Source organism: Apis mellifera, linkage group LG10 (genome assembly GCF_003254395.2).
Source record: "Apis mellifera strain DH4 linkage group LG10, Amel_HAv3.1, whole genome shotgun sequence".
Lineage (NCBI taxonomy): Eukaryota > Metazoa > Arthropoda > Insecta > Hymenoptera > Apidae > Apis > Apis mellifera.
In genome coordinates this window covers 2573587-2588168 of record NC_037647.1, presented here as the reverse complement: position 1 = coordinate 2588168, position 14582 = coordinate 2573587, and the positions used below count along the sequence as shown (strand labels likewise).

At 25.4% G+C, this 14582-nt stretch overlaps 1 protein-coding gene across 2 annotated transcripts in view; it reads left to right on the top strand.

The window, feature by feature from the left end:
• The window catches only part of LOC724285 (choline transporter-like protein 1), a 131683-nt gene extending 117850 nt beyond the window's left edge, over positions 1-13833 (top strand). Inside the window, exons 7-21 of one of the 2 annotated variants that reach the window (XM_026443514.1) lie at positions 5986-6099; positions 6245-6396; positions 8896-8964; positions 9305-9398; positions 9698-9761; positions 9849-9957; positions 10077-10185; positions 10613-10732; positions 11676-11801; positions 11864-11970; positions 12518-12774; positions 12875-13041; positions 13115-13204; positions 13393-13485; positions 13584-13833. In XM_026443514.1, the coding sequence (XP_026299299.1) occupies positions 5986-6099; positions 6245-6396; positions 8896-8964; positions 9305-9398; positions 9698-9761; positions 9849-9957; positions 10077-10185; positions 10613-10732; positions 11676-11801; positions 11864-11970; positions 12518-12774; positions 12875-13041; positions 13115-13204; positions 13393-13485; positions 13584-13646 (1734 nt within the window). In that variant the 3' untranslated portion in view covers positions 13647-13833. Of the gene's footprint in view, positions 1-5985; positions 6100-6244; positions 6397-8895; positions 8965-9304; positions 9399-9697; positions 9762-9848; positions 9958-10076; positions 10186-10612; positions 10733-11675; positions 11802-11863; positions 11971-12517; positions 12775-12874; positions 13042-13111; positions 13205-13392; positions 13486-13583 lie in introns of both variants that reach the window. The other variant, XM_026443513.1, reaches the window with a different exon arrangement.
• The last annotated feature ends 749 nt before the right edge of the window (positions 13834-14582 follow it).

Genomic DNA, 14582 nt, shown 5'->3' with positions numbered 1-14582 from the left:
CTTAAATTTTCGAAAATTTTATCTAAATAAACATTGGAAATGTAAATAAACAAATCGAGAATGTAAATAAACATTGAAAATGTAAATAAACAAACCAATGTTTGTAAACAAACCGAAATTTTATGAAAATAAACATTGGAAATGTAAATAAACAAACCGAGAATGTAAATAAACAAACTGAGAATGTAAATAAACATTGAAAATGTAAATAAACAAACCAATATTTGTAAACAAATCAAAATTTTAGCACCAGGGCCTTAAATTTTCGAAAATTTTATCTAAATAAACATTGGAAATGTAAATAAACAAATTGAGAATGTAAATAAACATTGAAAATGTAAATAAACAAACCAATGTTTGTAAACAGACCGAAATTTTATGTAAATAAACATTGGAAATGTAAATAAACAAACCGAGAATATAAATAAACAAACTGAGAATGTAAATAAACATTGAAAATGTAAATAAACAAACCAATGTTTTTAAACAAATCGAAATTTTAGCGCCAGGATCTCAAATTTTCTAAAATTTTCTAAAATTTTATGTAAATAAACATTGGAAATGTAAATAAACAAACCGAGAATGTAAATAAACATTGAAAATGTAAATAAACAGATCAATGTTCGTAAACAAACCGAAATTTTATGTAAACATTGGAAACGGAAATAAACAAACCGAGAATGTAAATAAACACTGAAAATGTAAATAAACAGACCAAGAATGTAAATAAACATTGAAAATGTAAATAAACAAACCGAGAATGTAAACATATATTGAAAATGTAAATAAACAGAGCAATGTTTGTAAACAAACCGAAATTTTAATGCCAAAGTTTTAAAATTTCGAAAATTTTGAAAATTTTATTTAAATAAACTTTTTAATAAAAAAATAATATTTAAAAAAGAAATTATACTTACCTTATACTTACCTTTTACTTATCTTTTTAATTTTTACGTTTTTAAGAATTATTTTTTAATATTTTACTTAAATCTAAAGGACTGATAGGAATATAGGAATATAGGACTAGGAATAAATGTTTTTTAAATAAAAAAACTCATTTACTATTAAAAAAATAATGTTTATTGAATATAATTTACGATACAATATAATTTACAATATTAATAATTACACATTTTCTAATTATTTTCTAATTAACATTTGATACATATGGGCTTGTATCTGTAATATAATAATATTAAAAAATATATTAAAATATTAATATTATAAATATAATAAAATATAATAAAATATTAAAAAATATATACTTACATTTTTTTATACTTACATCTCTTATGTGTTGTCAGAAACAAAAAATTTTTTAATCATCTTACTTATTTTTGATTCTGGAATTTGATATACTTATTGATAGTTTGTTTTACATATTGCCTTTTTTTACTGATAATTACACGATCTGAAAAATACAAAAATATAATATATAAAATATGTTGTATTAATATATTTAGGAAAGTTTGGAGAGTGAATCATAGAAATCATAACAAGTTAGTGCATAAAAATGTCGGTTAAAACTTATTTATTAAATTATAAACAATTTAAGATTGTGTTATACATGAACATAAAATCAAAAAACTCTATCTCTGCATTGATGCAGCGCTATACTATGTCGATCTCTCTCCACTTCATATTAAACACAAACTTAAATTGCTTGTAATTAAATAAATAAAATCGAGCCGACATTTTTAACCAACTTTTATATTTGCCTTCTTCAGAAATTTTGCAAAGATATTAACGAATGTATTAATATTATTTCTGTAATATAAAATATATATTTATATAATATATAGAAATCTAATAATATATATTTTCCCTTTATATAGAAAATTTAATAAGCATGTATAAAATATATATAAAACATTGTATATGTCTCACATTTTTATATATCAATTCTTGTATTCTTGTTGGCCTTTATCGATATTTTTAAATATATTTGAGGAATATATATATATATTCAGGAATATTCTGTAGAAAAAAAATATACAAAAATAAATTTTTATGATATAAAAAAAAATTTTATTATTTGTTTTGATGTTATTTATTTTAATTATTGAATTGAATATAATTTATAAATTTCTAAATCATGGATAATAATTGAAAGCACATTAAAATCTCTTGCATGGTCAATAATTCAAAATATTGAATCCATAATCCTATAAAATAATAAGTATATCCTGCATTTTTTCTATGATTTTAAAAATTATTTATTTCAATGTTAATTAGATATTTGTTTGACTTTTCGCAATCAATAAATTTTAATGTCTGCTTTACGTATAATAATATTTTAACAAATTATTGACGATCATGAATATGTATATTCTTGTTTGCACAAACATCATTTTATGTAATTATGAAAATAGAAAATTGTTATAACATTGTTATTACATTATTATAACATTGTTAATTATGTTGGATTGTGCTCTTAAAATTATATAGAAATTATATCGAGGTATTCATATATCAAAGTATTTTATATATAAATATTCGATTAAAAATATGTTGAAAATTTTTCTGGAATAATAAAATTATTCTGAAATAACGAAATTAAAAAGAAAAAGAAAAAGCTATATATTATTTTGATTAAATGTACAATACTTCAAATTTAACATCTTTAATATAAAAGTTTAGATGAAATTTGATTAAACAAAGCGAGATTTCATGATTGATTAGATCAAAATTTATTGAAAGAATTAAATGAACGAAGTAATTTGAAAAAGAAATAAAACATATTTACATAAAAGAAATCAAAATTCTATTCTAAAAACACCAATATTTCGATTTCCTGTCAAAAAAGTTATTCAATTTGTCTTACATATTTGAAAAAAATCATGAAATATTAATACAATACTGATACAATCAACTACATGACGAATTTTCCATCAAATTAATAAAAAGATTTATTTTCTCACCAAATTTAATTTGAACGTTTGAGTAAAACCTATTATAAAACGTGTAACTTATTATGAAACGTTATTATAAAACAAATAGCGTGAATTTTGCATCTTTTATTAACTTATAGCGATATTATTGTAAAAATTAAATTATAAGGAATATATAAATTTTAATATGTACTCAGGAATATTATAATTACCATTCCATTATTCCAATATAAAAATTATATTTTGTGAGATTCTATTATTCATAATTGATGACAATTATTTTCTCTATTTAAAAAATATTTTTAAAAGAATTAAAAATCAAATCTCTAATATAATTTTTAAATCCTAAAAGATAAAATTACAAATTATAGATATTATACAAATTAAATAATTATATTTTGTTAAAACACGCTAAAATAATTTTTTATAATAATTGACAAATCTTTTATTACTATATTCATAATATTCCATCACTAAATCATTCGTTTATAATAATTATTATTTCTTAAATTTTTAGAGAGATGTTTTTCATAAGACATTCTTTTTTTATTATTTAAAAAAAATTTTCATTTGTAATACGATAGAATTTGTTAAAATGAATTCACGTCCTGTTACATGAGGTCGTCCAGTATAATGAAAATTATAAATTAAGTAAATCACATAGTGAGATTTTTAAAAATTAGGTCAACGCAAATTACAAGTTAGATAATTCCTACCAAAGCTTTTTGCTTTTAACAAAAGCATAAATTTTTTAAAAAATTAAACAATCCTTTAATGAAACGTAAAAGCTTAATCAACTCGAAAACTGGAAAAGAAAACCAGAAAGTACTAACAAGAAAAAGTTAAATAAGTCAAAGAATTAATATTATAAAATATTTGTATGAAAAAGAATAAATTGCTGTAAATATCGAATATATTTCACAGAGAATTATTCTAAAAAAGAAATACAAAATGATCGATTTTTTCTCCATCAATTTATCAAATGAACATTAATAACACAATTTAATAACACGATAAAAATAATATTATTTAATGCCTAAAAATTCATTCTACTTATTAAATACACGCTCCAATCTAATTCCAAGAAAATCAAAGTTATAAGGAATATATACAATAAAATTCAAAGCACATTTGCAATAAAAATATAATACGTCAATATCGCATCCTCCAACGAAAAAATCTATTAATAATCCTCACAATATATCCCTTTATTAAATTTGCATTTGCAATTGGAAATCACCACCATAGATCAACGTAAACAACCAAATTTTTTTATTCGAATGCGAAGGCGGATTCACGTTTGCCCCGTCAGGATCGCAATTAACGGCGAGAACGAAGCGTAAATAAGAAATGTTGACGGTGTGGTATAGGGAGAGTATCTCATCAGATGATGTTATCAATGGGATGTAATGGCGCACCTTTAATAAGACGGACCAAGAGTGTAAGAGGGCGGGATTTAATTACGGGCGGCACGCTAATGCAAGGTCACCGTCGAACAGTCTAATTAATTTAGGGGTGGCTGCACGATCGTTCGACTTGTAACAGGGTTACTCCCCCTGTTACTCCCGTTGTGCCGTTGAAACGGCGCGGATTCTCGCCGAAAGCGTTTAACCACGCTCGATTTCACCGAGCTGAAAATTTACCGGAATGCTGACCGCGGCCAATAGATTCCACGCTTTCGATCGTTACGGGGAAAGACGTTTCTCGTTCGATTGATCGATCCCACACTTTTTCCCTCTGTTCTCTGATTTTTGAATGGAAACTTTTGTGTGTATATCCGTGGGGGAGGAGGAGAAAAAAGGGATTTATATGTAAAAACGTTGAATTTAACTGTGAAATGGATGATTTTTGAATGTAATGAAACATTTTTTTGGGGATTATAGGATGATTTGGAATTGTTTGGTGATAAGACCATGAAGAATAAGAATATGGGAAAAATGAGAATGTAAAATATTAAATTTAATATTGATATGAAATGTTAATAGAAGATTTTTTGAATATTTGTTATAGAAATATGAGATATACATGTAAAAATATTAAATTCAATTTTTAAATGGATGATATTTTTTAAATATCTGCTGCCAAATAATTAAAATATATATGTAATATATAAATAATATATAAACAATAATAAACTAATTATGAATATGCAATAAATTATTTACTTTGATTATGACACAATTTCTAATGTATTTCAATATAATTATACATATAATAATTCTATTTATTTCTATTATGTGATAAATTATTATTATATTGTTAAATATCTGAATATGAAAGTGTGCATTTAAGAATTAAAATTATAAAATAAATTTTTATTTCGTTATTATTCATTTTCATTTCATTCATTCAGAAAATCAAATTTAACCTATTTTTAATTTTTTTGTAATTAATAAATTTTATTCAATTTAATCATATCTCTATAAAAATATTCTAATTTTAATAAAAATGCACGTATTATTTCTTTAATTATGAAATTTTTGTAAAATTAAACAATTTCTTTCGATAAGATATAAAAGTTTAATCAATTCGAAAAGAGAAAGATAAAGGTTAACAAATATTTCATCCCTGATTTTTGGATTATCAATTCATTTAAAAATTATCCCATTTTCGATAATCCATCATTAATCGATTGTAATGTGAAAAATTAGAAAAGAAAACGAAGAATTTTTAATTATATTTTTAAAAAATTATTTTAACAAAAACAAGCTATTTTTCTATATTAAAATTAAATTAAAATTAAACAATTTTTCAATGAAACATATTCTTGAATAATTTTTATTATTAAATTAATAAAAATTATTATTGAGATAATTGAACATTTTAATATCTTGTTTTTATATCCATAAAAATTCACCTAATAGATATTAAATTTTCACATATATTTATACAATATAAAAAACGATAATTCACCATTTAAACATTTCATTATAACCAGAAGTGAAACCGGAAAGCTTGAACACTCACCTGGAATTTGATTTACCTGTTTGCCAACAAATATTACAACTTTTTTACCTGGGAGGGGGGGAAAAAAATGAAGCTTGACACAATTTTCGGTAAAACAGTCACGATCCTCGTATGCTTTCCGTTTCAGACACCGGAAAACGAAGGGATGTCGTCGAGGCACTCGGACCAGATTTTCGTCACCGATCGATCCTGCACTGATATCATCACTTTGATCATTCTGATCGGTCTGATCATCGGTTTTGTACGTTTCCTATCTATATCCATATATATATGTGTGTGTATCCGTATATCTTTTATTCTCTTATTCTCTTAAATTTCGTTTCCACACGCTCGAAACGCACGACATAATACCGGTGGAAAATGCACAATGTTTTCTCGTTGCACAGGGTTTCCTGTTGAGCATCGTTGTTCAGAAAGGAGACGTTTACCGCATTATAAATGGCTACGATGACTGCGGGAATGTTTGCGGCCGTGTCACTCCTTCTCATCCCGAATTCCAATGTCCGGATGGTAAGAATGGTGACAACACGAAGAATCCGTAAGTATTACAACTTATAATCCCTGTTCGATGATCGATATATATATCGTGTGTGCGACGCGAAGTGTGATGTGATGTGAATGATGGTAAAGGAGGGAAAAAAAAAAAGAAAGGAAAGAAGGAAGTGTACCATTATTGGATTTGTTCTTTTGGAAACAGTGTTACGGCGACGTGTCGTCACTGGTGCGGCTAACTTCATCAGGTGTCAAGGGATCCACTGATACCCGGGGATAATGAAGTTAGCCGCAATGGCGAAATGTCGGCACGCTTTCTACAAAATAGCTTGGAGCCTCGATGATACAAATATACAGGGTGTTTCGTTTATTTGGAATTTTGACAAGGATAATTAAGATATCTTTTATCTATATTTCAAAATATAAATGAAAACTGTATATAATTTTTATTATCTTGTTTGAGACTTCCTCTATTGATTTGAAGAAATTGTATAATGAAGTTTAAAATATTTCAATATAAGTTGAAGAGTAAAAAAGAATGTCTTATTTTAGTTAAAAGAGGGCATAAAGAAACATGATGGTATACTTATTAACTTAAGAAAAACTTAACACAATTATTTATTTTATTAATTAAGAATTTTCTTGTATTCGATTCATCCTAGCCCTTTTACTGTAAGAGAAAAAAGAAATTTATGAGAATAAATATCTATGAAATTTAAATTTTTATCTCTTTAAAATGAAAAACACAGAAAAATCATAAAATATGATATTTCTTAATTTTATTTAAACTCATTACGATTTTCGATTGATCATTTATTAGATTATTAGAAAATTTAACGTGAAACACATGCTTGAGATTTATTTTTTATAATAATGATAAAAAATGTAAATGATTTTAATAAATTTAAAAAAATGACATTATTGAATTATGATACCTTTCGTTTAAATATCGAAGAATCCATATGAATGAAACACCGGTTATGCATATATGCTATCATACTGCAAGAGTCTCATATTTTCGATAAAGACATTAATGGTTGGATCCATTCACTGTTCAAAAGAGGATGTAGAAAACTTGATCAAATTTGGAATTTTTCTAGCATCTGAAATTTTAATATGATTTCTCATTACAGGAATAAATAAGAAATTATAAAAATAGGATAGATAATATTTATTAATAATGTACTGATTATATTTTTTTTGGTTACTAATTTTTAATAAAATGAAAATATTTTTATTCATTATATAAAAATTAAGATTTGAATTTTGTTATTCATACAAATTATAATTTACGAAGTCTTTCTTTTTCAAAATAAAATAAATTACATGTATCTAAATTATTTACTTCAAATAATAGAATATTAAAATAAACCACTCATAACTCTTTCGCTTTAAATAATTATTTTATATTAATTCTCAACACAAATCTCGATCACTTTGCTGAAACGACAGAAAATGAAGACTTTTTTATCCTGAAACTTTAATTTCTATAAAAAAAAAAAATACGCCATAAAAATTTGCAATTATATACGAATTATTTTTCCATTCATGGAAAACGCATTCTTACTCGACAATCGAAATTAATATCAACTACTCACCACTGATTTCCAATCCATTCTATCCTCATAAACATTAACGATAGTATCTATAGTACCAACAACAATCTATCGAAATATCCGTGCATACCACTGCCTGGTGGATACATTCACGATATCCAAACCTTTACGTAGAGAGCCATCGTTCCCAAAGGATTAATAATTCGTCGGCGCATTAACATCGAACTTCATAACCCCGACAACAATGCCGGATTCAATATTCCATGTCGACAGCCAAATGAATGAAACAAGTTCACGACAATAGGATCCGCTAACGATATTAATAATTCCTCGGTCGCGAGGTGTCGCGATGGTGTTTCGAGCGCGCAAATACGTGAAATTATAGATATGCATGCCTCGATTAGTGATAGAATTAAGTTCAATAAGTAAATCTTTTCTAAATCTAAAACAAAACGTAATGCAAAAAATTAAATTCATATAAGACTGTTATTAATTAATACAGATGTATCTCTGAAACATATTCTTTGATGGTCTAATTTAAAAAAAAAGAAATCAAGACAAATAAAATATCGATTGAGGCTTGTTTATTAAGTTATAAGCAATTAAATGTTTGTATTTTATCTCAATTAATTAATGTAAAAATGGGGGATTTATTTTATTCCATTTTCTTTTTGAAAATACGTATAAATAATTCGTCTTGATCTGATATGATATTCGAATCTATTTACGATTAAAATCAGAACTAACCCTTATCGAGTCTATTCTGCCCCATCTTTTTTCACCCACGCCCTCGTTCATTATCCGTAAAATCTCAATGGGGAACTTAGCCGTACATGAAATAATGCGGTTAATTAGCATGAACGTTGCATATAAATTCGATACAAAATGGAAAATACATACCGAATGGTGACTTTCCAATTTTCAGAGACACTTTTCAGTGTGGTCGTTTGTTAACACCCGTTTGCTCATTTATTATTCATTTCCCACAGGTACTTGAAGATCACCATGGATGGAAGCGGTGTAAAAACACGCGAGTGCACAAACAATTGCACCGATCAGTTAGTATTTTATGATTTATATAGTGAAATGTGAAGGAATATTGATCATCATTCGAGAAAAGTTTTATTAAATTTCTTTTTATACAGTTAGTATAACAAAACTATAGAAATGAAAATGAATAATAATATTAGAAAAAAAAAAATTGAAATTCGATCAATATTCCTCCATTTTTTTTAATCGTAAAAGAAATTATTTCATTAAAATAGTAATAATTTGATTAGAAAATAAAATTACCTTTTAAATGTTTTGCAAAAATAAAAATAAATAAAAAGCAAAATAATAAATTAAGATAATATTTTTAAAATTATTTTCACATGATTCTTATTCCTTATATTTTAGACATATAGTGTTCCTGAATCGATGTGTGCCTAAGGATTTATCTGAAACAATCACTTCTCTGATCAATAAGCTCGGTTTGGATAATTTTTACAAGGTCTGTACATTTCTTTCTATTTGAATAAAATTAAAAATTAAATTAATAATTTTATATCATCAATTATTAATTAAACGTTCATTTCTTTAACATGGAATAAAAAATGAATAAATATCGAATTATTTAAACTTCCAATGGAAAAATTAATATAAGAAATATAATCTGTGTGTTAGATTTAAAGAAAAAGAAATTAAAAAACTTACGTGAACTTACAAGAACAATTCTAAAAAACTTTATCAAACTTCTTCTCTTAGCCCTAAATTAATTTTCTGAAATATTTTCACAAAAACAAATTTCAGGAGGCTTGCAGAGATCTTACTGTTGCTTGGAGAGAGATCGTTTACTTATTGCTGATTGCTTTAGGTAGGTACAAGTTTCATTTTTTTTATGTCTTATTTCTTGTTAAAATTTCTTTTTTAAGAAACCTATTTTTCTTAAATTCCTCTTTAGGCATTTCAGTGGCTATTTTGGTTGCCTTCCGTTATTTAGTACAATGGGTCGTTTACATGGTCCTAATTGGTGTTATTCTAGTTTGCATCGGTGGTTCAACGTATCTCTGGTAAGATTTATTTATTTTTAATTATATTTTAGATTTATTTGGAAATAGATAGAGTATATGGCGATCAATGTTCGTTGTTTCTGATGAAGAAGATTCATAATTGAGAGTTATTTGTACAGGTTTGCTTGGTACGCAGAAAAAAAAGCGGTAGAAGCACACAAAATACCAGAAGAAGATTCGAGTGAACAATCTTACTTCATTTATGCAATCACATTGACTATTATTACGGTAAGAAATATTGTTATTTCAATTATGAATTTTATTTTTGGTCCATTTATAATTATTTTAAAATATGCTGAAATATTATTCAAAAAAAAATATATTAAAAGTTGCATTTTTTATTAAATTTTTATTAATTTTAAAATTTCAATTAGTAAACTTACGAATTAGATAAATAATTTTTCCTTTTTTCTCGATCTTTGAAGATTTATATAATATATAACATTTTGCCCATAATGACCAAAAAAATTGAGATACTTTATAGATTAAGAAATATTCTCTAAAATATTATTCTGAAAAAATTCGAAATAAATTAATGATTATTTATTTAAGATTCTGTTCAAAGTAAATTTAAAAATCTTATCTTTCATTCGTAATTCATTTTTAAAATTTAAATAATACAATATTGATGTAATTGATTTGACATAATTTACAGGTCATCACACTTTTGATCGTTTTAGTGATGAGAAAAAGAATCGCTCTCGTAATGCAACTGTTCCGTGAAGCAGGAAAAGCTGTTTACGCAATGCCAGTCCTCCTTCTCCAGCCTATATATGTAAATATTTAATAAGATTAGTATACACAGAGGCGAGACAATTTTTTAAATCATTTTTGTCCATTTGATGCATTTCCTTGATAAATTCATAACACATCGACGAATCCAAAGCTATTGATAAGATTTTTTCTTTTCTTCGTATACGTGAAATATGTTTGAATTATTATTTTTATATACTGTATTCTCTTATCTTTATTTTATCTTACGTGTACGATTTTATTGCCATTCCATGTTATGGAAACTGGTACTTCATATTTCTGTCAATTTTTATTTCATTCTTTTCTTCTTTGAATCCTCGTGACATGTGACAAAGAAATAGAACCCGATGTTGTAATCGAATATTATTGGAAAAATGATTTAAGGAATCTTGGGAGATACTAAATTCTAATGCTAAAAATAAAAATTCCATCGTTCCAACATTGAATCTTTTATTCTTTTATCACTGCTATAATATATCTTTCATAACATAGCACTATAATTATTTTTTATAGTTATTATAAAATAGATAGTTATTTGATAAAATATCTCCAAAGAGAAATACATAGAAAATCACATAAATTCAAAATTGTGTAGTGGCATATTCAAATTAATCATTTATACAAGTTATTAAAACGACATGCGATTTTTCAGTCATGTAACAAAAGTTATTAATCAAAATTTATCCGAGTCAAGTAAATAACAATAATAAATATTTTAAAAATGTATGGAGAAAATACAATTTATTAGTGAAAACTGTCCACTCTATTAATATATTTCTCTTTTATAACAAGAATTTCTTCGATAACAAAAACACTATAAATAAAGTATTATCTTTCTAAACTTTATTTTCAATTTAGTGGAAAAATGATTTTTAATCATTTTTATTGATATCATTTTTTTTCTTGAATCTTCTAGATTTAAGTAATTCAAAAGAATATTTAAAACATATAAAATTACTTTTCAGACTTATCTCTTGATCGGTATCACTGTATGTGCCTGGATTTATTGCATGCTTTGGATAGAAAGCGCAGGAAATATTTACAAGAACAAGAAGAATCACATCCATTTCCGGAAAGATAGCATTGTGATTGTAAGTGATTATGAATTAAAATTTTATAAAAACAGAAATAATAGAAAGGTAATATTTTGCAGGCAAGTAGATGGTACAATATCTTTTTCTTCTTTGTCACCTGTGAATTCCTTCTAGGCTGCCAGCATATGGTTGTTGCCCTCGCTGTTGCACGTTGGTTCTTTACCAGGTGACATAATGATCGATATTATGGTTCATACGTGAACTGTTCTCTATCTGATTATACAATGGAAATTTCCGTGTTCTTTTTTTTTTTATCCATTTGTATTTGACTAGATATAGATAGACTTGATATTTTCATTAAGATTTTTATAGTGCAATTAAATTATAAAGAATATAATGTATAATGAGCAATTTAAAAAATTTTTTATTACTAAGATTTTTATCACTTTTATAAAAATAAAAAAATATAAATATGATATTTTTTAGATTTTAAAAATCATATTGAAAACGACTTTATTAAATTTTAATTAATCATCATTTTGATGAAGAGTTTTAGACTCTTAGACTCTAAGTCTTTTTTAAATTAAATTGTTCATTGTAGTTATAATAGTTTTAATAAGAGATAGAGTGTCTGATAAACAAAAATTACTACGATAATAAGCTTCAGGAAAGAATAAGAAAGGAAAATATGATTTCGTAGAATATATTCTCGATAGAAATTCTAATCGTGTATAAATCTCATTAAATTATAAACAAAAAATTTGTTTTAACAGAAACAAGAACCAACTCTCTCTGCCAGTTGCTCGTGGTTTTTGCTATCTCACACGATACCACTTGGGCACGGTCGCATTTGGTGCACTGATTATTGGTATAGTTCGATTGATAAGAGCTATTATTTTATTCGTGCAAAATCGTCTGAAGCATTACGATAATGATCTCGTACGGGTAATATTATGGTGCTGCCATTGCTGTTTCTGGCTCTTCGAATGCGTTTTAAAGTTTCTCACTAGGAACGCTTATATCGAAACAGGTATTGTACATAAACTTAATAATAATACTTTTTCTTTTTGATAAATATTTAATAAATTTTCTTAAATCTTATTGATATATTTTATTAATTCTTTTTTCAGCAATATACGGATGTAATTTTTGTAGAGGAGGTAAAAAGGCTTTCCAAGCTTTGTCCAGCAATATATTAAGAGTTGCAGCTATTAATAGTGTTGGAGATTTTGTCCTGTTTTTAGGAAAAGTGTTAGTAGTTACGTTAACAGTTGTTTCAGGAATTTATTTAATTCAGGTATATCGATGTTCATGTCGTAATCTTTTATTTTATTAACATGGATTTGTTAATTTTATTTTGTGTTTAGAAGAAAGAAGGACTCCATTATCCATGGATACCAATTGCATTGGCTGGAGTTTTTGCTTTCATAGTCGCGCATTGCTTTATTTCCATCTATGAGGTAATTTTTTAAATAAAATTTAAAATAATAATAATAATGTAAAATATAATCTAATATGACTTGAAATTAAATTAAAGATAAATTTGAGAATTTTATTTATCTTTAATTCTCTCGAAGAAATAATTAATTTTAATTTTAATTATATAAAACAATGTATAATTTATTTATTCATTTATTTTTTTCTATAGATGATCATAGATACGATATTCATTTGTTTCTGCGAAGACTGCGAGAAGAATGATGGCATCAATAGGCCTTACTTCATGAGCCGTGGATTGATGGTGATTAACTTTTATTTTCAATTTGAATTTCTTCTTCTTTTTTTGTATTATATTATATTTTTATTCGCGATTTTTATTTCTATCTATTTTTATTTTAGGAATTTGTTGAAAATAGCAAAAAAGCACTCCAATATGCGAACCATCATGCTGCTGAGTCATAAAGATTCGATTGCTCTTCAAAAGTTTATTAAACATTTGGGAAATGCAAGGATCTTCAGATTTACTATGGCATAAAACACTGAAAATGTCTGGCGAATGAACGTCAATTCACTAATCTTGAACATTTCTTTCAGCCATAGGCATCAGTGAATTTTCCAAAAATAAACCAAATGTTTTTCACTTCTATTTTTAATTATAAGTACAGTATTACAGGAAAGAATGATATATAATCTTTGTTATAAATCTGTTCAAAATTAATATTAATATATAAAAAAAAACTTGTTATATAAGTATAAAAATGAATAATAATATAAATTGTTAATATTTTTCTATTCCTAAAATATAGAATATGTAAGGTTACATATTTAGAAATATGAATGAGCATATTACTGCCATCAGAAGCTATTTCATTTGTAAATTATATTTCTTATATGTTTCTAAATGTGAAAATATTTATATGAATTGATCATGAATGAAAAAAAAGAAAATTATAAACAGATATATAATACGGCTGTTAAGTAATTTTAAAATGAAATATATTATATATAATATATTTATTAAATATACTTAAATATAATATTGTGAGGAAAAATTTTGAATAGGCTAAGAATCGATTTTAAATAAAGCTATAAGTATAGAGAAAGAAAAAGTCTGTAATTTAACTGCAATTTCCACTGTAATACTGTACATGTATTTTACCGATAAATCCAATGTACGCACATATATTCACGTTCTTCCATTACCAAGGATGAACAGAATTATTGTCATTGTCACTCTGTTAAGAATTACCTCGAGCTTTCGTCATCCAAAAACTCTGTGTCTCAATATAAGCACAGGATTATCGACTGCAACATCTGCAGCTTGTTACATAACTCTGAAGATTGTTATATGAACGAAGAAATCGAACATTCCGGTTCCTATGATGATTACCAAGAAAT